Below are 25490 nucleotides of genomic sequence, written 5' to 3'. Positions count from 1 at the left end.
GGGAAGTGGGGTGGGTGCAGGGCGAGTGGAGACAAATGCCAGGTGGTCGGTCCTCCACAAGCTGCCTTGACGACTCTGGTGGCCCAGTCCTGGCTATCCCTGCTTACGCCTAACGCGAACCTTCATTTGATCTGGGCTTCTGCCACGCTCTGTAGGCCTGGGGGAAACCAAGGAACTACCAAAGGGGAGGGAGAAAGTAACAACAAGAAGAAGAAAGTCTAATGAAGGCCACACAACTACACATGGGTAGATCATATGAACAGCTTGTATTTTAGGTTAACTTCTGTCATGTAATGGAAACACAGGCTGTTTCATGAATTTGTCCTTTGGTATAAGCATTGGCCTACTATTGCGCAATAGTACACACAAGTTGGTCCCTCATCAATACAAAATGTGTAGGCTGTGCACACTGCACATGTTGCATGCCTTCCTGACTCTTTCTCAGCGCAATAGGGTGGTTTGTGGTTGGTTTTATGTTTGTGGAGTGCTACATGTCCATGAGTTAAAGTCATTTTTGTTAGATTGACCTACTACATGACCAAACTGAAAGCGCATGGCACCTTAATTCACATCGAAACGACCTTGCTTGATCAACCTCCCACTGAATTGAGAGTGAATTAACTGACGTTTTGGCCAAGTCCAGCAATGTTCATCTTGTACTTGTATCTCACTTCAAATAAAATTGTATTTGTCACATGCCCAAAAATTTGCACAAAAATAAAATGGTAACACAATATAATAACAAGACTATATACAAGGAGTACCGAGTCAATGTGCAGGGGTACAAGGTAGGGTAATAAGTACATGTAGGTAGGGGTAAAAGTGAAATTGGCAATCAGGATATATAATAAACAGATTAGCAGCAGCATGTTTGAAGCATGTGAAAGTGTCTGTAGCGTCAATACACTTGTTTGTGGTGTGTGTTGGAGCGATAGTGTAATATGTGTGGGTAGAGGCCAGTGAGTATGCAAGAGTCGGTGCAAATAACTGGTGGCTTCGGGAGACTGAAAGAGAGGAGACGGCAGATTGATGGGGGCAACCTAATACTAAAGTCCTGTTTATTGTCCTATAAGAGGTCTGCTTTGGTGGCTTTGAGCAAGGCAAGACAAAAGCCCCTAAAGCAGAATGGCTGTGAGATTTACGATGTACTGAAGAAGCCCGGGCCCATAAACCAGTAGACCAGCTGCATGTTTGTTGTCGGAGGTGACGGCTATTGAAGTTTTCCTACCTTTTGTCCTCACTTCTCGCTCGCGCTCTCTCGCGAAAAGAATGGTGGATGTTTCTTTGGGGCCTTCTCCTGTCTATCGGGAAGAGAAGTTGTTAAAACCAGTTGTTTATCCTTGTTACAGTTGGGCTGATTGAAAGTTTCCCTGCGCTGCAGCACAGGTAAAGAAAAAATATGCTGCAAAGGGGACATAACCGCACCACTAGGGACATACTGTATTTAAGACATGTATTTTCCTGATTTGAATTTATTGTTCGTTGACTACAAACAAACTTGCCGCCACCAATGCGAGTTTGTCACATTAACGATGTTCCGTTGCACAAGCACTTTGAAAAGTAACATTTAAACCAAGACATCTGTAGGTTTCCTGGTTTAGGTGCAAATCAAATGCCTGCAGAAAAAAGTATCTAAAATAGGCTAATGGCCTTACGTGCTATGAAAATGGACATCTAAGATGTGGGTTTCTTACTCTGACCACGTGAGAAACCGAGTAAATGGACCTGTCTGTGTTTTTGACTCCAGCACACTAGAAGACCTCATGATTCTGAATGAAGGCTAATCTTTGGCCCTCTTAATTGACTAAGTCTTTGGATCTGAGAGAAGTTCATAAACTGTAACAAGGGTATACGGTTTCAGAGACCGGGGTTAGAGAGAGCTCTATTTGGCAGCTCGGGCCCGTACATTAAGAGGCTGTATCCCCATAGCCAGGGAGGCGATTTGTGGCTGCTCGCACGCCTCTAGAATTTGAATGAAATTCCATCTCGTATTCCCCTTGCTCTCCTGTGTAGTACAACGAATTACAGAGAAGGCTTTCCCCAGGGCTGTACCGTACTAGGCAAGCAAGTCAGTCGCTTTGGTTCGCGTTGCTGTCTAGGGTTAGGCCTTAGCCTCTACAGTCAGCAGACATAGACACACACACACACACACACACATCCTGGAAGTTGCATGTCATAGCGGGGGAAGGAGTAGATTTATCTTTACTTTGTGTGGTGTCTCAGGGCCACAGATCAGACAAGAAAATGATCTGTCATTTAGCTTCAAAGTGCCTTTCCCCTCAGTCTTCCACTTGGATGAGGTTTAAAGCTCCCAGGCACACAACCAACCATGTGGTCACACACACTGGAAACATCACGCACTTGGATGCATTGTCTGTCATAGCCTATTTCGTCTGGATACTGTATTGTTTTTCTCATGGTATTTTGTAGTCTTTAGCCCAGGGATGCACTCCTACTAGTTTCCATGTCTCCTCCCTGGCTCATACTTAATCAACAAATGCTACTGATTGGCTGGAGAGGACACAGTACTACAGTACATAGACCTCTGCTGGAGAATTGGAAGAAGTCAGTGTTGGCCTTTAATCATCAGCTCTGTTTCTCCCTACAAATCAGTTTTGGTATCTTCTGTGAAAAACCTATTTTAGCTGGGTGTGAAATGTAAATGTCAATACAATTTATTTGTTTACCCCCCCCCCCTCGTCTCATTGCTGCAACTCCCTTAAAGGGCTCGGGAGATGCGAAAGTGAAGTCACGCGTCCTCCGACCGATATTGCCATTTTTCGCGCATCGTGTTCAAATCGTTTGATTTTGCTGAGCTTCACATTCAATGTTGTATACTTTCGGATTATATGGACATGATGCGGGAAAAAGGCTTATCGATCTCATAGTCCCAGTCGGTATTAGATAGAATGACGCGGCCCTGCCCGCCTGTGGGGAAAACAACCTTTGGTCACCCCATTGGCTCACAGCAGAAACCTTTTGAAACGCAATTTTCTTGTCTGCTTATTTTAGTCAATTACAAAACTATATTTAAGAAAAGTACAACATGTCTAAAGATTACTTTTCAACATTGCCTGCTCCTGAGTGTTCTCACTACTTATAACGGTGCTAGCAGCCATATGCTAGCTACCGACCGGAACGTTAAACTTGCCAAAACCAACGACTCAATGCCTTCCTCTTGCAGGAACTGCTGACGCACTCCAGCCACATGAGGTCTAGCATTGTCTTGCATTAGGAGGAACCCAGGGCCAACCGCACCAGCATATGGTCTCACAAGGGGTCTGAGGATCTCATCTCGGTACCTAATGGCAGTCAGGTTACCTCTGGCGAGCACATGGAGGGCTGTGCGGCCCCCCAAAGAAATGCCACCCCACACCATGACTGACCCACCGCCAAACCGGTCATGCTGGAGGATGTTGCAGGCAGCAGAACGTTCTCCACGGCGTCTCCAGACTCTGTCACATGTGCTCAGTGTGAACCTGCTTTCATCTGTGAAGAGCACAGGGCGCCAGTGGCGAATTTGCCAATCTTGGTGTTCTCTGGCAAATGCCAAACGTCCTGCACGGTGTTGGGCTGTAAGCACAACCCCCACCTGTGGACGTCGGGCCCTCATACCACCCTCATGGAGTCTGTTTCTGACCGTTTGAGCAGACACATGCACATTTGTGGCCTGCTGGAGGTCATTTTGCATGGCTCTGGCAGTGCTTCTCCTGCTCCTCCTTGCACGAAGGCGGAGGTAGCGGTCCTGCTGCTGGGTTGTTGCCCTCCTACGGCCTCCTCCACGTCTCCTGATGTACTGGCCTGTCTCCTGGTAGCGCCTCCATGCTCTGGACACTACGCTGACAGACACAGCAAACCTTCTTGCCACAGCTCGCATTGATGTGCCATCCTGGATGAGCTGCACTACCTGAGCCACTTGTGTGGGTTGTAGACTCCGTCTCATGCTACCACTAGAGTGAAAGCACCGCCAGCATTCAAAAGTGACCAAAACATCAGCCAGGAAGCATAGGAACTGAGAAGTGGTCTGTGGTCCCCACCTGCAGAACCACTCCTTTATTGGGGGTGTCTTGCTAATTGCCTATAATTTCCACCAGTTTTCTATTCCATTTGCACAACAGCATGTTAAATTTATTGTCAATCAGTGTTGCTTCCTAAGTGGACAGTTTGATTTCACAGAAGTGTGATTGACTTGGAGTTACATTGTGTTGTTTAAGTGTTCCCTTTATTTCTTTGAGCAGTGTATAACACTGACAAATAATACTCTTCCTTATTTTATGGGCATGTGGTTGACTTTTAGTAGTATGTCTGCTGTTTCACTTAACTATTTTTTTTTACAATGGTAGTGGGAATTTTAAGCAGTTTGGCTATTTTGTTCTGTGTTTTATGTTTAGCTGGTGGCTGGTTATCTTGCATCTTGTCAGCTGTTGCACCACAGTTGCTGTCTGTCAGTTTTGATTGAAGTCACTTTTTCATTAGCTTTAAAAAAAAGTAATGTACCGTTACAGATTTGCTATTAATCAAGGCAGGGTGAAGGGTAAGGGATAGGCCTTGGTAATCTTCAGCTCTCTCCTTCACTCGCTCTCTTTCTCTCTCTCTGGGACACAGCACAAATGCCAGACCAGATGATTTTAACGTGGCTCTCTCCACAAGCTCTGAAATGCCCTTTATTTTTTTTACAAGTTTCTCGTTTTTGGCTGGACAACCAAAGACTGAGAAAAGCCTCTTGATTTACAACCAAGGCCTCTGACCATGCATTTGATGTCAGTGAGACACCCAGACAGACAAACAGGCTGTAAAATGCTCCAAAAAGAAAGGGAGAGAAAAAACATCAAAGATTCCCTCATGACTCTGCGGGACCCCACAGGGGGGGCTTGCTTTTAATGGGCTTACCCCTACACTTGCCAGCCAGACACTTGGCAGCATCAATACTCAGCCCAGATCTTGGTAGAAGTGAGGGGAGGAGGAGTTTTTTGTTGTTGTTGTGTGTGGTAATGGAAGTTTGTTGACTCTTCCCCAGTTTGGAATGGCAATCGTACACAGCCTTGCAGCACACCTCACAGGCCAGACGGGAAACCGAAGCCCCGCCATATCAGGCATAGATCCATCACCTGGAAATTCTCCAATTCAATTAATTACTTCTATTTGTTGCCTCAGGAAAATAGCTTGTCCTCTCCATTCAGGCCCTATTCGGTTTTTAAATCCACAGTTTCTTTGTTGCGGCAGGTGTATTCATAAGACGGCCCTATCAAGCGTTTTTATAAGCTGAAAACATTTTGTATCAGCCCTGTCCTGGCTGTAAATCACTGCTTTGTGCTGCCTTGGCTGGAGGGCCAGAACACTTCTGTGAGTTGGCTATTGTTCAGGAGACCCAGGCCTGGTTCTTCCAAGGGGTCATCTGAGAGGAATGTAAACAAATTAATTCAGATTAACTTTAATGGCTTCTTCAGATTTCCATTTGTGCAGCCTTCTAAGGAGGATTAACTTAATGGTAACTTGCAGATTTTCATCTCTTTCTCTACTGAAAGGAACTATCACCCCTTTTGCACTAACTTAAAACACAGTGGAAAAATGGACAACTTTTTGTTAGACTGACATGGATATGAATGTTGGTGTAACAGGTAACAGAACTTCTGGTGTCATTTGGAGCACAGTAGATCAGTACATCTAGGCACTCATCTTCCTCCCTGGTACTATGAGTGTCATGATATGTCCTCCTATAGAGTCTCTTTATTCATATACCCCTCCCCTTTTTGTTCACTCAAATTGTCTCGGTTATCATACTGCCATCAATCAGTACCGTTTTCAATCAGTGATTTAGCCCATACACGAAGGAAGGAGGCATTTTCAAAGTATTGGAACCAAGCCATTGCTCACCCACACATGTTAGCGTTTTTACAGTGACGGGAGAGTGAATGTTGTGCATGTGCGTTGTAAATACAGGAGCCCCTGGGAGCCCAGCCAGTAAACCTGTCACATTCTCTCCTTATTGGCCCATGCCAGGGATTCCATCACTGCCACTCATGCCACCGGGGTGCCAAGCCTGCCTACAGAGCCCTGTCTTCCTAAGGATTTAATGCACTTAATAGGCTTTCTGGACTCTTATTAGCTATTATTGCAGCCTATAACCATAAGCCCAATAGGAACTGTACTAAGGAGAAATTGAGTGGTTGGGAGAGCCACATGTCCAGTAGAGAACTTGAGGATGGCTCCTGCAGTGCTAGAGGCGTCACTACAGACCCGGGTTTCATCCCGGGCCGTATCGCAACCGGCCCGTGATCTGGAGTCCCACAGGGCGGCACACAATTGGCCCAGCGTCGTCCGGATTAGGGGAGGGTTTGGCCGGGGGGGGGCTTCACTTGGCTCATCACGCTCTAGCGACTCCTTGTGGAGGGCTGGGTGCCTGCAGGCTGACCTCAGTCGTCAGGTGAACGGTGTTTCCTCCAACACATTGGTGCAGCTGGGTTAAGCAGGCGGGTGTTAAGAAGTGTGGTTTGGTGGGTCGTGTTAATTTACTTTTTGTCCATCTCTGACTTGAAATGTATTTGTTAATTATATTTGATACTGTACCTGCACATGACTTGGAAGAATTGGGAAGTATTTGATGCTTCTACACCTCCATTGCTTCCTGTTTGCGGTTTTATGCTGGGTTTCTGTATAGCACTTTGACATCCGCTGATGTAAGAAGGGCTTTATAAATTGCTGGTTTTATTTAACCAGGAAGTTCCATTGAGGTTAGACTTCTTTCCCAGTCGAGACCAGTGATCAATATGTTTTTCACTGTTTTTCTCATTAGAATTGGTTGGTATGAAACTTAGGCAGGATGATGGCGCTGAATAGAACCAAATTCACCCCAGACCGCTTGAGTTGATATGGGCGTGCAGCCGTGTGAATGTAATATGTGGATGGGTATGTGGGAACTTTAATTGGGATTTTCTTGCTTGCTCCAGAATTGTCTTTTATGTGGAAATTGAACCAAATTCCCTTTTTTACATTGACAGGCTGCAGTCTACCTTTCAATGGTTGCCTTCCTGCCCAATTGTCTGTTTCGTGTGTGTTGAGGGGGGTGAATACTGCTTTCAACCTTGTGAAGCATTGTAAGTCTACCATCATTAGGTTTGGGTTTGACAAGCCCAGATTTACGGTGGAAGCAAGCACTGTTAAGCCTTTTTTTTCTGATCGCCAATCCCCTCGCATTTCTACGTGACACACTACCATGGCCCTCTGTGGGAATGTTATGCCGCCCTAACTGGACTTGAAGCGTTGCCTGTGGACTCAGTGTTTTGGGTCCAGTGTTTGCACCCTACCCAAGGGGCTTTGCACTCTCTGTGAGCACTGTTTTTTGTTCATTTGCCATGTAGTAGATCTCTGATAGTGTATGGGTCCCTGATCTCTCTTTCCCCCCTCTCCTCTTCCCAGTCAGAGCAGCCCAGTCCAGCCAGTTCAAGCTCTAGTTCCAGTTCAGGATTTGCAGCCAGCCACAAACGCCAAGGTAACACCAGAACCTATGCATACACACTTTTCTCCAGATCACCTGGAAATGACAATCATTCTTTTTTTATTGGCCACCCCAGATGGGGTTTAACATGTTGCATCTCTTCCCCCTCACTTCTATGTTGTGTTTTTGTTCCATGGACACAGTGGCCGAATTCGTCCGCAGGAAGGTAGGGGCCGTCCCTGCCACAGCCCACACAGGTAACCTCACACCTGACTACACAATCCATGGATGGAATCACAAGACTGGGCATGTCACTATCAAATTGTTTCCTCTTCACGAATGTTCGCTTTCTCTCTCTCTCTACACACACAGTGTTGGGTCCCCTTCGTTCAATAATTCACGACCTGCACTCCGACGAGAACGAGGATGATTCGGAGGAGGAGGACAACGATGACAACGACATGGACTCTGACCTGGAGCGACCGATGCACACGCACATGACACACCGCCACCGCCGGTAGGTAGTGCCTGGCCGTTGTCAAGGCAACATGGCTCTTTGGGGGGTCCACCCATGGTCGTTTTCAATGGGGCTTTAATGAACTGGCAACTTAAAGGTTACTAGTATTATATGCCATCTCAGGTACTACCTCTACCGTTGTGCCCTTAAGCAAGGCTCTTCATCTCAAAATAGCTTCAGGGATGCTGCTCTGACCTTGTGGTGTGTGTGTGTGGTTTGATTGGATGGGAAAAACAACCACAAAAATACATTTTCCATTTGTTAATAATGTTCCATTACCAGTAATAAAGTTGTATAGTATTCCAATAGTTGCCATCCTCCTTTTCTGCAGGGTCAGCCTGAGTGACGGCACTGAGAGTGAGAACAGCTCAGCGCCCTCTCCCCACTCTCGCCACGAGCCCCCGCCTTTAATAAACACCAGTAATAACCAGGTAAGACCAATAAAATTATGAAATTGAACACTGCTGTTATTGGTTTTAGACACTACTTGTATGGAAACATCGGTCTTATTAGCAATCCTATAATTCCCAGGATGCATTTCCCTCGTGCGCCAGCCACAATGCTACTCGTAAATAATGACCGCTGTGTGAAGTTTAAACAAAGCAGCGGGTTTCCAGTGGGTACATATGGTATTCCCTTATCTGGGTGGTATTCACTAAGAACGAAATGAAAGGAAACGGGTCAAAACTGGGAGGGGCCTGCCTGAACCTGTCTAATAAGAAGCGCTTGTTTTCCGTTGCCAAACTTATATTGCTACGTTGTGTACTGATGAATACAACCCTGATGTCTCGCAGATACTGGAGGTGAAGAGCCCCATTAAGCAAACGAAGCAGGATAAGAATAAAAACATTGACTGTGACAAGGTGAGTAGCTTCCTTGTGGTCGGGTTTTTACAGATATAAGGTCATATCAGTGTGATTGAATGGCGTTGTAGCCAGGACATTTGTTGTAGCCAGGACATTTGCAGTCCTAAAACTGAAGTCTCTGCGGTCACGCAAGGCTCTTGCAAAGGGACAGGAGACGGTCTTCCTGATAATCATAACTTGGCCCGGTTACTCTCCTTGTCATAGTCCCAGATGGTGTAAATACAGACCTGGGTCAAATACACACTTGAAAGTTTGAGGTTTGCACTTTTGGGACAACGGCGTTGGCACCGTTGCCGTCCCAGGCAAATTTTAAATCAAACCACGGCTCACGTACATGACATTTGGATTTGACCCAGTTAAAAAAAAAACGCTGATAGGCCGTGCTTTCCGTCTCTCTCTCTCTCTCTCTCTCTCAGGCTTACCTGGATGAGCTGGTGGAGCTACACAGACGACTGATGACACTGAGAGAGAGGCACATACTCCAACAGGTGAGGTCCAATAGTGTTTGTTCGTGTGCGTTTGGTGTACTGTACCTGTGGTCTCGGAGGACGAACCCGTACGTTTGCCGGGTTCATGTTTGCATGGAAGACGTCGCTTGCTAGGGTCGTTTTGTTTGGGCTTCATGCTGTATCTCTTACTCAGCACATTATAATTGAGGACTTTCGTATAGGTGTCTGGCAATTATTAATGATTTGGTTAACCTTTTTTTTTTCTCCACGCCATCTAAACGCACACGTCCTCTTGCTTATGTTCACAAGGCCTATCATATGACCGCATGAATGGAGAATCCCAGCCGCTGTTGCCAAGGAGCGGGCTCGCTCTCCTAATGAAGTTTGGCTCTGAGCATTGGTGGAAAAACTCATCCCCTCCATCATCATCATCAGCGAGCCGAGCGCTAACTCATGGCATAATCAAGCTAATCCTCAGAGCGCTTGGAGACTTCAGAGTGTCATAGCAGTGTTTCACATCCTCTGAATATGAGACATGTGAATGATTAACTTTCCAACCTCCCAATGCTATTTTGCCTCTTTTTGGAAAAACCGCAATGTAGTAATTTCATTTATTTTTTTTGAAGAAGAAGAATCAAGAAAATGGTGACGGTTTATTTTCAATATAAATGAATCTGCCAAAGTGCTGTCCTACCTGACCAAAACCAGGTCCGGTAATCTTGGTGTGGTTCCTTCTCCCCGGAAATGGGGGGAGGGGTGTGTTGCGACTCGGCTTGCAAGCATCTGAATTCTATCTTCCATGTCATAACAATTGGCCGAGTCTCCCTGCACTCCTGGTCCGGCCGGCGCTCAGGGAGGGAGGAGGAGAAATGCGTTCCACATGGAGGCCCAACCGGTGCTTTGTAGTATGAAACGGATCAGGCTAGGGTCACCCATTACGTTACAACACCGCCACGGCTTCAGACACCGGAGTTCCAGTAATCACTGCAAGATAGACGCATACACACGCACACACTTCCCTATCAGAGGAGAGCTGGAACCAATAAGACACCAGCCAAGGAAAAAGCATATTTCCTATTAGGGCCTCTCCCTCTCTGATAGAGTTCACATGCAAGGAGTGCAGTGGGGTGAATTAGGGGGGTCCCCATTTCAAATTCAGTGTAGTAAAAACCGACACTAGCCCACCCACCGTTCAATGACGCTTCCCACAAATTTGTTTTGAATTAGTCTATTGTATAGTGTGCGGTCCAACATTGTCTGACTAGGCTGCTCCCTGAGACTGTATAGGGCAGAAACGCTGCTGCTGGTCAATATACCAAACATTAGGACAACTTCCTAATTATGTTGAATGTGGATGATTTAACAAAGGAAATGTGTACAATTCCTCCGTACTTGGTAGGATTAGGGTTTACAGACTGTAGTCTAAGGGTTTGTTGACTTTCTATCTGTGCCTTCTTTCCCCTCACAGATAGTGAACCTCATCGAGGAGACTGGACACTTCCACATCACAAACACCACTTTTGACTTTGACCTCTGCTCCCTGGACAAAACTACGGTGCGGAAGCTCCAGAGTTACCTGGAAACGTCTGGAACGTCGTGAGGTCTGGGAGCTGCTGGCTGCTGCAAGGAACAATGTTGGAAGAACTTAGGAATCATCCTCTTTTGTTCTCTCCCCCACCCCCCAAAAAATGTACTTTTCACTGCAATGCAAAAAGACGACTTGCCACGGCCGGGCCCTGCCCGGGTCTTAGTGCCTGGCCTTCTGGTCAATGCTCGTTGGATCCTGTCTCTCCACGTGACCAGGGTAGCCCGTAAGCACAGACCGGAACGGTGTGTCGTGTCACCCTGGAGATTAGTCCTGTCGACCAGGAATATCACCCAGAAAGCCTTGAAAAATTCCACAGTTGACAAAAAAACGTGGTAAAGAAAGAGAGACCTTGCTTTTAAAACTAATGTGCATATTATTACCATGTATTGAATTTTTTTTGGCGTTCTTTGTGATGAATGGTGCATGTTCAACACTGCCTTACCATGTTTGTCGGTCTTTATTTATTGAGTTTGAGTTTCGTGTGTGTGCGTGTGTGAGAGAATAGCAACACTGAGTTAGTCTTGTGCAAGCACTTCACAACATGCATCTCTCTGGCTCTGGAAGGACGGTGGAGCAGCGCGTTGTCATCACAACGTTAAGATTTAAATGATCTTATGTGAGGGATGACTTGAATGGCAATCAAACGTCCCGCTAGATGAAGACGGCAAATCTACCCTCTCCAAAACAATAATTGTTATCAGTGCCCAGCGGTACGAGCTGAAGACAAATCATGGACTCAAATTGTTGAAATTAACACAATTGTATATTCCATTCTTGGTACCAAAACTTTAATTGATGTATTGGACAATGACGAGGCAAATTTCCAAAGTGTACTGCATGTTGTTTTTACAAGCGCTCACTTGTATTCCGCTGCTCAAGTTGAAACCAAGCCTAGTGTTTGTGATCAATCTATTCTGCCCTACCAAACAAAAAGGCAGTAACTGCTCATAGTGTGGAACTGATAGAAATGGCTTTTATTTACCTTGGTTTCACAGTACCTTACTGCTAACATGACCCCCATTTTCTCCAAAATACAATACAATAGAGGCAGGATACTTGTCCGCATGTATATAATGTTGCAAAAATGACCTTATTTTCAACCAAATGAGCAGTTACTGCCTTTTTTTTGCTTGGTTGGGCAGTATTGTAAGCAGGCCTGTGCTAAAAATTAACTATTTTGAATCCTGGAATTTTAGGGGGGAAAATGTACTCTTACGTATGTAAGACATTGAATCTTATTTATTTCAAGGTGACCTCAGTTGCCAAATCAAAGTTGTGCATTAGAATTGAGAGAACTGAACTGAGAATCTTCTTTTGTGCAACTCTGTCCTTTTTGCTAGCCTGAGGAGTTGAAGTTAATTTTGTCTGCTGAGAGCGATTCCTCAACAGGAATACCCATGGTTGTAGCTGCTCACAGGGCCACTCAAAGGCAGAATATGTTGCATTTTTTTCTTGACCAATGTCAGTCTTATGAGTTTGTGTATTCTTAGGACATACAATAAAAATGCTGTGTTTTGTACAGATGAGGAAATGTGCAACCTGTGGTAAAAATAGTTAGTCACTGTAAATGTAACATTTTTTTGTTTGTTTTGACTTTGTTGCAATGACATTTTGTAATTTCTCTTTTTTTTTTTTTTTTTCTAAGCCCAAAGATGTTTGTTTTGGTTGGAATATCATGATCTATTGTTTATTTGTATATAAACGTTGTGATTATTGTCATCTTTCATTTCTTGGAAGGTTGGGAAAAAAATAACATTTGGTATTTTAAACAATGGTAACTTACAATCATGTGTTTTAGTCAAAGCTATTACTGGCTTCTTTCTGGTGGATCCACAACATGCAGCAAATTGTTTTGGTTAGATTTCATCACTATACTTGACTTTCTTCTAATTAGTTCTACAATTCAAATGGCAGACTAAATGACCACACTGCTCCCCCCTATGTTTCTAATTTGGGAGGGCAACACGATTACTTCCTGTATACACGGCGTGTACAAAACATAAGGAACACCTTCCTAATATTGAGTTGCACCCCCTTTTGCTCTCAGAACAGCTTCAATCCGTCAGGGAATGGACTCTACAAGGTCTCAAGCGTACCACAGTGATGCTTGCCCGTGTTGACTTAAACCGGTGCGCCTGGCACCTACCATACCCCGTTCAAACACAAATATTTTGTCTTGACAATTCTCCCTCTGAATGGAACACGCACGTCGCAAGGCGTAAAAATCCTTTAACTTGTCTCCTCCCCTTTTATCTACACGAATTGAAGTGACATCAATAAGGGTTCATAGTTTTCACCTGGTCAGTCTGTCACAGAAAGAGCAGGTGTTCTTAATGTTTTGTAGACTTGGTGTATATGAATGCTTCTATTTGGAGAGAAGTGAGTGCTGGGAATCGGTATACAATACCAACCTTTTTCAAAGGGACGTGTAATGCTCGGGTCTGTTCAGGATGGCGCAACGTTACAGAACAATAGGCATAGGCAGTCGTTTCAGCTCTACAGTATACATTGCATCTCCATCTGCAACATTCTGAACATTTCGCTCTATTGAATGCACCCCCTCTGTTATCCTCATCTGTATATCTAGCGCTAGCAGTCATCTCAGTCTCACGTCTCTTGCCTATTGAGATGTATGGGGGGGGGGACATGAGGTTGCAATGTAGTGCAGTTTTGTGTTGGGTTGAATGTGGAACTTAATGTCTCAGTCTCTGCTGTCAGTTTGACCAGATCTGACCCATTTACTGTGTTTTCAACTTGCAGACTATTTCCTATAAAATGCACAGTTGCAATTCCTTTCTGTGAGGACATTGGTTTTGTGTGATTCAAGGTTTCACGTTCAAGGTTTCATTCATGTCACTGAATTCCAATGACAACTTGATCATTTGATAACCTTAGTTTTCTTCAACTAGCCACTAACTACTGTATAAACACCACTATTCCTTTTAAACAAAGTGTTGATTATTTCTCAGTGGATCTTCAAATGCCCAGTGTTTCAGGATGTTTTGAATCCTGAATCTTCGAGACAAAGTAAATAGGTAGCCTTTTTCGGGCCGTGGGGGAGGAGCCCACAGCATGTGCCGTTTCTGTAGCATGAGAAGTACACTCCCTGAACAGGACCCTAGTTTATCTCTGAGACATAAATGCGACTATAAAATGGGAAAAGTTCATGAACCATTTCTTTTTATACATAACACAGGTCTCAGGTCAGAATGTTGATCCGCTCTTTAATTAGCTGACACGATTTGTGTAGCACATGTGGTTTTTAGGTTTGTCAATGTAGGTGGTCGGACAAACGTTTGGAAGGCATCCAGACTCCCCATTTTGTGAAGGGGATGGGGAAGTATCATGCTCAAGCCTTTTATCAGGGAAATAACCTCTTCTTTTAAAATAGGATTTTCAGCTCTTGTTCGCTGTATTGCTCGCCAATTGAAATCCTCTCAGATTCGTTCAGAGCTCGCTGCCAAGGTTAGCTGTCCTGGGCCCTGTCCAGGAGTGTGTGCAGATAGAAATGTGTTGTCACAACCGGATATGATTTTTCTGTCATGTAGAATATGGAATTATGTCTGCTCTTCATTACATTTCTATCTGCAACACACTGAATATACTCCTGTTCGTTTAGATCCGTGTGGTTGAGAGAGAAGTAGGGAGAGGAGGATGCCACTTTAGACTATTGAGATGTACCCCCTACAACCTGCACGGTAAGGACCTTCCTGTCTGTAAGGACAACTCTCCTGTGTCCCAAATTACACCCTATTAACGATGTAGTGGCACTACCTTTGACCCGAGGCCTATGGTCCCTGGTCAAAAGTAGTGTACTATAATGGGAATAGGGTGCCATTTGTGATGCAGCCAGGGAGTAGCTGGTATAGTGTTGGACATGTGAAGGCTATGGCCACTAACGGACATGCTAAGCCAGCCAACTTAACACATTTTGAGCAGCTGTTTAATGAATTGGAGCAGGTGGACGATGGTGGTGCCAAGGTATTTTGAGAATGTGATACACTTCTAATCGCATTAACACGGCGCCATCATACTCCTTACTCTGCCATTCCACCTCGTGTAAGAGCCAGAGGCTACTCCAGTTGTCCATTGACAGTTTTCACACTGTATTTGCAGCGGTGGGAAAGAGTTAGCCCAACAAAAGTCTTAAGGAGACATTATCGTTCTAGAAGTAATTTACCAATGTCACTATTGTTGCAAAAAAAATTATCAGTTCTTATATGCAGGTTTTTTGCCTTTGGGAAGTTACTTAATAATGACAAAGAGATTGAAATGGCTTAAATAATCATAATTTATAATATTTTGTTTTTGCTGGAGTCCCTTTTTTAAAGACAATTCCACAAGCTGTTGTGTCTGTCATTCTGGTAACAAAGAGCTTGGATACACTTGTTTTGCTGGCAGACCTGTTTGTCAGTGATGTAAGAGAGAGTATACTGCTATCATATCACACCATTTAAGAAGAGGATCTTGTTTGGTTGTGGTCTGAGCAGTGCTGCCAAATGCATCACTTCAAAGATATCCGCCTTTCACTTAAGCTGCTTTTCAATGGTCTGGTTTAAGTACCGTATGTATACATGACGGTACAGGCTGCAAGGCAACAGGCCTGAGCCTCAGAGCTTGTCCAGCTGCTTTTTGTCGCACGATGATAGTTATGGATTGGACATGGCTAGATCCTTCAATCGTTCTTCAACTCCTTTCCTCAGTGTGTTTTAGATTGTCCACTTAGTTGTTTTTTTTGTTTTTCAGCCATGGTTTCTTAAGCTCTTCTCTTGAACTCTACACTCATTGTGATTCACTGCAGCTGACACCATACCCTGTGTATATAGCCAAGTTATCATTACTCATTGTGCATTTATTCCTTGTTATCTATTTCTATTTTTTTCTCTGCATTGTTGGGAAGGGCCCGTAAGTAAGCATTTCACTGTTTTACAAAGCATGTGACAAAATTTGTTTTGAAATTAGTAGCGGGGCTATGGCATATCCCTCAAAGTTCCAGAATGGGGTGAAAATGGCAGCCATATTGGTCAGGGAGAAATCCAAACCAGTCTATTTGGAATGAATGGCAGTAGAGGCATAATCCTGTTTTTACTTGTGCAGGAAAATAAAAGTAAGTCAGGTAATGTATGTAATATATTTATTGTAAACCCTTTTGTTTTTTTGTAAAGCTGTGTGTGTGCTATTATGATACAATATCAGTACTTGTTGTATTTACAAGTTACCTATACTGAGCAAAAATGTAAACGCAACATGTAAAGTGTTGGTCCCATGTTTCATGAGCTGAAATAAAAGAGCCCCGAATTTTCCATATGCACAAAAATATTATTTCTCTAAAATGTTGTGTACACATTTGTTTACATCCCTGTTAGTGAGCACTTCTCCTTTGCCAAGATAGGCCACACCTGTCAGGTGGATGGATTATCAAGAAGCTGATTAAACAACATGATCATTACACAGGTGCACCCTGTGCTGGGGACAATAAAAAGGCACTCTAAAATGCACAGTTTTGTCACACAACACAATGCATAGATGCCTCAAGTTCTGCAGTTGGCATGCTGACTGCAGGAATGTCCAGAGCTGTTGCTGGATAATTTAATTTCAATTTCTCTACCATAAGCCACCTCCAACATAATTTTAGAGAATTTGGCAGTATGTCTAACCGGCCTCACAACCACAGACCCCCTAAATAATGCATTTTATTTTGTAAAGTAGTTTCTTGCATCAAACACATTTTCAGTCACCTTAGCTGAAGGACAAGTGGATAAACCGGTTGACGTCAAGCTCTGCATGTTTTTTTCAATATAGGTCTACATTGAGCACCACACATTGGCTGCTACTGTTGGCTGAATGATATAACTGCATTTCCATGTTACAAATGTTATGGGATGCATTTTCTCCATTTGTTTTTGATTGTAGGCCACTGGTAGACCTACATTATTGTCAAATAGCCTACTTGGCCCCTGTTAAAACGAACTTAAAGCGGGTACAGCCTCAGCGTTCACAGTAAACGTGCGCTGGAAGTTGCACAGAATTTTCACAACTTTCAGGTTTGCGCTCAACAGGGCCCATTGTCGTGCCATTCATCCGCCTCCATCACCTCATGTTTCAGCATGAAAATGCACAGCCCTGTGACGCAAGGATCTGTACACAATTCCTGGAAGCTGAAAATGTCCCAATTCTTCCATGGCCTGCGTACTCACCAGACATGTCACCAATTGAGCATGTTTGGGAGGCTCTGGATCGACGTGTACAACCGTATGTTCCAGTTCCCACCAATATCCAGCAACTTTACACAGCCATTGAAGAGGAGTGGGACAACATTCCACAGGTCACAATCTACAGCCTGATCAACTCTATGCAAAGGAGATGTGTCATGCTACATGAGGCAAATGGTGGTCACACCAGATACTGACAGGTTTTCTGATCCTCTCCCCCACCTTTTTTTAAGGTATCTGTGACCAACAGTTGCATATGTGTTCGCAGTCATGTGTAATCCATAGATTAGGACCTAATTTATTTACTTCAATTGACTGATTTCCTTTATGTGAACTGTAACTCAGTAAAATCTTTAAAATTGTTGCATGTTGCATTTATATTTTTGTTCAGTAAAAATCCTATTAGCTGATTTCAGCCAGTGTATGGTTGAGGATTGACTGCATTGTTTGAATTGGGATATTGGCAGTTAATTTGGATAATTCCATACATTTTTCTAAAACTGCCTGGCTAGCAAAAAAATAAACAGTGTAGATAAATTCTTAAAATTAATTATTTCACACTATTTTATTACAGCACTGGCAAGCCATGGTTGACCATCTCCATGACCAGAATGGCTGACCTTTAACACATCAGAAAGTTCATGTCTAGTATTCTAATTCCTAATTCTATGGCAGAAACACCATTGCATCGTCCGCGGCAACGACACCATCCGGCGACTAGATGATAATCCTGCGAGAGGGACTGAGACGGTGGAGACGAGAGGAGGATGAAGAGAAGCATTACTCATTTGTGTCTGATTTCACTGGTATTCTAAAGGAGCGAGAGAACGGGGGGAGAGGGGGTGGGGGGTGGGGGGGGGGGGGTTCTGCTTTGGGGATCCTGGATTAATTTAAGCCATTTCACAATGTCCAGCCATAGAAGAGAGAGGACGGAGGGAGGACGGAGGGATGAGGAAGCGAGGGATGGGGGGGCGGAGGGGGGTTGAAACAGTTCAGTCAGGGCCAGCGACGGGACATCCTGTTGTAGCTTCCAAATACCATTTCCTCCAATAAAAAAAGAGAGGGGTGAGGGGGGGCAGTGGGGGAGAGACCTCTGAAATAATCTCCCACAGTAGACACACAGAGACATTGATTGTCATCTTGGCATGAGGCCAAGTCTGGAGAGAAAGCTCCCTCCCTCCCGCTGCCCCTCTGGAAGGCAGTCAAAAAGCACCTAAAGGAAGTCATTAAAGCTGAAGGTTGATGAAAAGTCTCACCCCCCCTCCCTCTGTCGTCCTTCTCTCCGTCTCAGCCCCCCCGCCATCCCTCCCTCTCTCCCCAAAGGCATGCTCCAGACTGTTCTCGACAAAGGACCCCTAAATGCTGACATCACAAAGAAAATTCTTCCTTTTGCATCCACATGTTTACACTGGCTCTAGAGTTGTGTTTGGTGTGACAAGAAATGACTAACCGTTTTTAGGATGATTACCTGTAGGTGTCCAATGAGAAGGCTCATTTGTGTTTTCTGTTTTACAAAGTGACTTACAATTTGGTTATTTGAATTATGCATTGCGTGCTTTGGGCATGAAATCCATTTTTATGGATTTCATGACACATTTAAGAGTTGGATATGAAAGCAAAAACCAAAAAAAATAGTTGAACCTAAGGAGTGTATAAGCCACGTCAAAGGTAATTCCAGTATATACTTTCTATTTTCTGGGAGGAAATTGATAGTGAATGGCGACCACCGAAGCATCCCCGCCTCCCATTTGCCAAGAGATTTCATCCACCCAGACTAATCTGCCATTGTCATCAAATTTGCCCCCAGTGACAATAATTCAAAAGCATTTATCATATGCTTTAGCTTAGTTGTGTCCCGTCTCTTTTCCTCTGTGTGGCCAATCTTGTTGACCTTGCTGTCAGCTCTCCTGTAGAATTCTGGGTGGCAGCTCTGTCGCCCCGAAAGCGGCATACAAATTAGCTTTTCAAAAATCAGATCAAGTTATGTAAAGAACAAAAGCAAGCAGACATCAAAGAGGATGGGGAGAAGAGGGGAGCGCGGCAGGGGGTAGGAGGGATCCCCCTAGGTCTCCATACAGACTGGGACCAGGCGAGGGCCGCATAAAGGGTTCCCAAACGTCTGGGTCCCCAGACGCCCTAGGTTTGATTATTGTTTTTATCCCCCCCTTCCCCTCCTGGCACCTCCCACCTTCTTCCAACCCCAGACCTTGCTCCATCCCTTCAAATGAGTCCAGCTTTTTTGGAACGAGTCCCAATCCTAAACCTGGTCTTTGATTTCGGTGGGGCTTGGCACTGTCTCTCTTTCTCTCTCTAGGAGGACCAGTGAGCCGTGACCCCTGGCAGCCCACCCCAGTCTGTGTGAGCCCGCAGACACTCTCCCTCACAAACACACATGTACACACACACACACAATACCCTGCCACAAAACCCCACGGGAAAGGAGGGAGAGGGGGAGACACACATAAGGGAAAAAACTAGACAAATCTATTGAACTCCAACTTTCAATGGAATCTTATCCTCTGAAAACAGATTACAGATCTGCTCTCTAATACTGCTGTATGTCTGTTCTGGTGAGTTGGATTTAGTGTGTAGTCTGCTGGTGGTACCAGGGAGACTGAAACCAGTAGAACCTGACCTGCTCAGCATTCAAATGCTACCAGCCAGCCACCTGCCACCAAACAGACCAAAGTGTTGAACATGAAAGAGGAAGAGAAAAACAAATCTTGAATTCAGTATGCCTGTTGACCGTCTTTCCCAACTGTTGTCAAACGACACATAGCTTTTTACTAACCGGTAAGCATCGCTCCCTCAAGGTGTGTTGTGGAAGGAGATTTTATAATATGGTATTTATTCAGGCAAAAAATGTTCATGTGGAGAGTAAATATATTCAGCTTATGTGGCATTATTTTGTCAGTTATAAAATATTAACAATGCGCTTTAACACCAGGATAAGTAGTCGCAAAACTGTAATGGCATGAGGAAGTTTAAACATTAACGACCTAACATACAGTACATGTAAAAAATAAAATAAAAAAGGTTATTCAACTCTAATACAAGTCTACTTAACCTATTCAATTACTCCTGTTTAAAAATGTATAATATGTTGTGTATATACTGTATAAATATATTCTATATAATATATAGTATAATTTAATATCAGTTCTGTAATACTGGATTCAAAGGTTCATAAGAGTTCAAAGGAAATCACTTTGTCTTGCACAGCAACATTTTCCTCCATTGTCAGTAGTAAATTCCCATAATCTCGTGATGACATGCTGATATGCACATTCCATTAAAGCGTCATGAACCTGAAATACTCCCTGTCCCTCTCTGAAGGCCCAAGATGTGGGGGATAGTTTCCAGCAGGGCGTAGGGAAACATAATGGGTGTGTCCCAAATGGCACCCTATTCCTTATTTGGTGCACCATTTTTTATCAGAGCCCTATGGACCCTGGTGGAAGGTAGTGCACCATATAGGGAATACAGTGCCATTTGGGAGGCAACCCGACTCTAAAGCCTCAAGGTGTGCACTGCTTATTTTCTGCAAACTAATTGAAAACAAATGAACGGCAGAGACCCCTTTATTTTTCATCTTAATTGACTTAATGGTTGAGTGCTGTGGTGCTTTGTTGGCCTGGTTCTCGGTTTGTGAACTGTGTGGACTGGATTGGTCTTGATCGAGGAAAAGACTCATTAGCCAACAAGTTTTCATCACAGATACAAAATAAACAATCAATAGGCCAATCAGATGACAATTGAGGATTAGCTATTTAAAAGAGTACATATACTTTAATGTTCTTATAGTGGTCTAACGATAACTTACCACAGTAAAATGCTTCTTACTCAGTGTAGGTGTAGTATGGGACTTGGTCTTCAATGACCCAGTGAGATTGTGAACAAACCTTTTGATCTGGCCATTTTATTCAACAGCAAATATGTAAACGCCAATCAGCCTGTCCTTCCTATTTCTGCCTCCACCACCCTCCACTAGTAAGCCTAGACAATCCACACCTCATCTATACCCTCACCAATCTCACCAGGCTGAATCATGGGGCCAACAGGCCATGCTGTCATGCCCACAGGCTGACAGACAGCTCTCCAACTCATACTCTTCTTATTCCTGCCTTGACAGAAGAAAATATATGATCATATCACTTGTGATCCCGGCAGTTTCCAGGCTATCTGGCATGCCCTTAAAGAAATGAGGGTGCCTGTCTGTGCTCATTGCTGTTAATGAATCAGTTGAAACTCTGGGACCTGGAAGATTGTAGGCAATCCTTCTTGAAGTGCAGGGTGCTGGAGGGCACACTGATGTGGCTATGAGAGGAGCTGCCATGCCATCAATGGCCCAGCAGGCAGAGTTGGGGAGTTTTTTTGTAATCTGATTTTTTTTTTGAAACTGTAACTGTAATAATATTGTAATTAGATTACATACTTTTGAAAAAAATAGATCATCACTTCTAGGATTACTTTTAAATTCAGAAAGGTGAAAAAATACATTGACACCTTTCGTTTACTCAATGACATTAAAGTCAGCATCGAAAAAGGTTTTGTTTGTTCCAGCTGAGCGAGTCTGACCACAAGTCAGAGACCACTATGATGACACACCAAATATGTTTGACGGAACCTTTTTGTCTTCATTTACTGCCTCTTAAGGGGAAAGTAATCCAAAAGTAAAGGAAAGTAATCTGATTACGTTACTGAGTTTGGGTAAACCAAACGTTACATTACATTTGACAGGTGACTAGTAACTGACTGATTACATTTAGAAAGTAACCTTACCAACCCTGCCAACAGGTGCAATGAGATGGACCCTACAAATTATCTCCTTGTTTGAGCATGTTCAAGTTAACCAAGTTTCTTATCAATCAAGAACAAAAAGAATGCCAATGGACATTGCTGTAACCACTCTGAAATTAGCCAGGTTTATTCATTAGTCAATATTGTAGCAACGAAAAACAAGTTTCTATTGGACAAATCCAGGTAGGTCCCTCCCTGTTTCATTCAATTTGCTTCTGTTTGGTTCCTAGTAAATACAATCCAGGTTGGTGAAAGAGGTAGGTGGTCAATATGATTTAGTTTATTTAGTTATTGACATAGTTAGTGTATGGCAAGGTGCCACCAAACTGTATAATCCATTATGAAAAAGTCAAATTGGAACTTGGAATTGTGCATGTTTATAACCAATTTTTAACAATTATTAACCTGTTGGGGCTAGGGGGCAGTATTTGCACGGCCGGATAAAAAACGTACCCGATTTAAACTGGTTACTACTCTTGCCCAGAAACGAGAATATGCATATAATTAGTAGATTTGGATAGAAAACACTCTAACCGTATTCCAAACAGTATCTCCTCAGGTGAGTAACTTAGTGAGAAATGTCGTCGGCACTCAAACCAAAGCCTGCCTTTGTCATACCGCACACCTGTCTAGTTACCTCACTCCCGGCCCTGTCATAACCCACTGCAAATCTGTCATTAAAGTGTCACTCCTCAAAAAAGGATTTCTACTGACATCCCTATTTCTTCCCCCCCTCAACTTGGTGCCTTTGACTGAAAAGATAGATAGGCCTACAGAACATTCAGGTGTTGGTAGATTCCATTTAACTTCAGCAATTCAAGAAGTGATCCCTTTTTTTCAAACAAGTATTCATTAATTAGATGCAAAAATCTCATGTGGGTAACTGCTATCGCAGGTTTCCCCAACTAGCAGCCCAGTTATATTTATCATTTTAATTGTTGGACATAAAAGACCAGGAAATTAGCTCCAAGTTGTTTTTATTTTGGAAATCTGTTCCCACGCATAACACACGTGACCGTAAATGTAACAAGACTTGAAATGTTTGTCAAATATGTTTGGGCTTCTTGCGGTCAATTCGAAGTCTACAGATTGTAATTATGTTCCAACCGACCAGTCGCTTAAGAAAAAAAAAAATGTATCCCACAGCTGAATGCTGGTAGTACTGTCACATACTCCATGGTGCAAGTGACACCTAGTGGACAGAATAGAAGACATTGAGCTGAATTTAACTGAACCTATTCATCAGTTAAACATTAACAAAAAAAAGATAAAAATCCACTGAGAAAACATGTAGTTTGATGCAATGTATCAAACTCAGAACAAAAGTGGGCTTTGTGTAAAGAGAGTGGCACAAATGTGCTGTCATTTTATTAAGGAGTCATGTTAAAAATAAGACTGAAATCCCACTGACAAGTTTTATATTTGAAGTGAAAAATTCTATTATGCATTTGTCACTCACAGCAGCAATATTTCTGCCATGTGAAGGCTCACCAAGAAAGCCTTTCCCGCATAGGTAGCTTTTTGATTATCTGATGCAGTGACAGGCCCCAACTGCCTGAAGCATGTCAATCGTGCACCCATACAATTTCTCCTTTAGGAACACCTGGACAGAGGCTACATCAGGGTGGGAATCATTTCAGCTCAAGGGCCACAAGGTTTAAAGATTCTGTGAAGGGCTGCACAGAGTGGTTTGTCAAAAGCAATTTGCAGGCCAGAAACAAAGTATGTCTAATTTATAATGGTCCCATCAAGATTAAGACATTGAGTGGCCCACCAATGGGCTATGAAACTTCTACCTCAGGGGGTGCACTTGAAAAAAAAAAAAAAAACATGGTACTTGATGTCATTCAAGGTTGTGCCAGCACATGAACATGCATCAGTCCACACAATCCTAGTCATATTGTCAAAAGAGCTGGAAAAGTTAACATCCATGGAATAAACATGCTTGGTGATGTAATTATATGCAAGTCAGGGACATGTAGACTACACCAGATTTATAGGGCACAAATGTTGACTAAAAGACGTAAACAAGGAACAGATGCACAGTACCGTGGCGCTTTATTCAAATACAACTTCAAACATGGAAATGCCACTGGTATGCCAAAATGTACACAATAAAAACAGCACACAACTGCAGTTGTATCAACAAAGCCAAAAATCAAAACCAGCTTCTCTGAAGCCACTTTTCCTCAGATGAGTAGATGCAAGTTCATACATTTAAAAAGTCCTAAAGTTCTACCAAGCAAAACATTGTTCAACCATTGAAGCAGAATGTCCTGAGATGACCCCACGCCACTGTTTGCAGGGTTATACAGTCTTCTGCTGTCCCTTCTTTCCAATCAGTGACTTATGGATATGAGGGATGACACCTGAAAGAGGGAAACAAATGATCAGTGGATTCAAACATGAAATATAAAACAGGGAAGTGGTACAATAACAATACCACTGGGAAACAATACAACTGCTGCACTTACCACCACCAGCAATGGTTGCTTTGATGAGAGAATCCAACTCCTCATCGCCTCTAATGGCCAGTTGCAAGTGACGTGGAGTGATACGCTTGACCTTCAGATCCTTTGATGCATTTCCTGCCAGCTCCAGAACCTGAAGTTCAAGAGCTTGCAGGTCAATATCACTGACTCGAGTGAACTGCGATTGCATATATGGCACTGCATGGTTTTGTGTCATAAACCGCAAAAAAAATGAAAGTGAGTGTTTTGAACATGCTTTACCTCAGCAGTTAGGTATTCAAGAATAGCCGCGCTGTAGACAGCTGCAGTCGCGCCAACTCGACCATGGCTCGTTGTTCTGGATTTCAGATGTCTGTGAATACGACCCACGGGGAACTGAAAAACAGGGCGGGAAACGTTATATGCATTTATTTACCCAACTGGCCATCATTAAGTTGCGAGCAAATTACACTGGTTTGCGCGACTCCCCAGCCTACTTGGCAGTTTGTTAGCAGGTTACGAACAGTGTGATCTTTAGAAAATTGTGTAGTTTTGAATTATAGATTCACCGCCACAATATTTGTTAGACGGTTAAATAGTTCGCAAATTAACACATTTAGCCTACACTACCACACGTTTATCGTTGGCGCTAGCAAGCAATGAATGAATCCACTCACCTGCAAACCCGCCCTCTGTGAGCGCGAAATGGCCTTTGTCTTAGTCTTCCCGGAGTCTTTTCCTGCCTTCCCACCAGCCTGAAATACAGTTTTATTGTATGGGTTATTTTAACGTATTAAGCAATTGCTGCAAGACAGCAGTGTGTAATTAGCCTGTTTATTCTACAGCGCGTGTTGGGGTTTTGATTATAACCAGCCAATGCCAAGGGTTTCAAATTGCTAATGTCAGTTAGCTAGCCAACGTTAGCTAAAGAAAATCACCTTTACTAGCTAACACAAATACGTGCTAATTCTCACGGTAAACCCGTTGAATAAAGTGATGGATTTAGTAACGAAGAGTAAAAAAATATATGTACCATTTTATATGATGTTCTGGCTATTTGCAGCTGCACAGATCCTCGGCGAGCACTTGTCTAGTTTGAACAACTAGTTCCGCATCAGATTGCCATGAATTTATGAAGGGGAGCTTGATCCGGGACTTTGCATGGAGGAAGTC

At 43.5% G+C, this 25490-nt stretch overlaps 2 protein-coding genes across 11 annotated transcripts in view; one reads left to right on the top strand and one right to left on the bottom strand.

Moving 5' to 3' along the window:
• Positions 1-13648, top strand: part of mllt3 (MLLT3 super elongation complex subunit) — a 49264-nt gene extending 35616 nt beyond the window's left edge. For 9 of the 10 annotated variants that reach the window (XM_029753728.1, XM_029753726.1, XM_029753725.1 and 6 more), the window contains 7 exons: positions 7417-7489; positions 7639-7692; positions 7808-7952; positions 8284-8383; positions 8747-8815; positions 9235-9306; positions 10736-13648. In XM_029753728.1, the coding sequence (XP_029609588.1) occupies positions 7417-7489; positions 7639-7692; positions 7808-7952; positions 8284-8383; positions 8747-8815; positions 9235-9306; positions 10736-10867 (645 nt within the window). In that variant the 3' untranslated portion in view covers positions 10868-13648. The remainder of the gene's footprint in view (positions 1-7416; positions 7490-7638; positions 7693-7807; positions 7953-8283; positions 8384-8746; positions 8816-9234; positions 9307-10735) is intronic. The other variant, XM_029753724.1, reaches the window with a different exon arrangement.
• Positions 13649-23902: 10254 nt separating this feature from the next.
• On the bottom strand, positions 23903-25470 carry LOC115194220 (histone H2A.Z). Its single transcript, XM_029753715.1, has 5 exons — positions 25351-25470; positions 24995-25072; positions 24600-24713; positions 24342-24471; positions 23903-24236 (listed from the first exon to the last, which is right to left on the bottom strand). The coding sequence occupies exons 1-5, from the start codon at positions 25351-25353 to the stop codon at positions 24175-24177; spliced, it is 387 nt and encodes a 128-aa protein (XP_029609575.1). The 5' UTR covers positions 25354-25470; the 3' UTR covers positions 23903-24174.
• Between the last annotated feature and the right edge of the window lie 20 nt (positions 25471-25490).

The sequence above is a fragment of the Salmo trutta genome, chromosome 5 (assembly GCF_901001165.1).
Source record: "Salmo trutta chromosome 5, fSalTru1.1, whole genome shotgun sequence".
Classification (NCBI taxonomy): Eukaryota; Metazoa; Chordata; class Actinopteri; order Salmoniformes; family Salmonidae; genus Salmo; species Salmo trutta.
The sequence above is the reverse complement of the archived record's forward strand: the minus strand, read 5'-3'. Positions and strand labels throughout refer to the sequence as shown.

Bases quoted from the DNA above. Each gene is read 5' to 3' on its own strand.
- LOC115194220 (XM_029753715.1), bottom strand. The intron at 24,472-24,599 runs GTAAAGCATGTT...CTTGAACTTCAG, and splicing joins TTGAATACCTAACTGCTGAG to GTTCTGGAGCTGGCAGGAAA. The intron at 24,237-24,341 runs GTAAGTGCAGCA...TCCCTCTTTCAG, and splicing joins AGCAACCATTGCTGGTGGTG to GTGTCATCCCTCATATCCAT.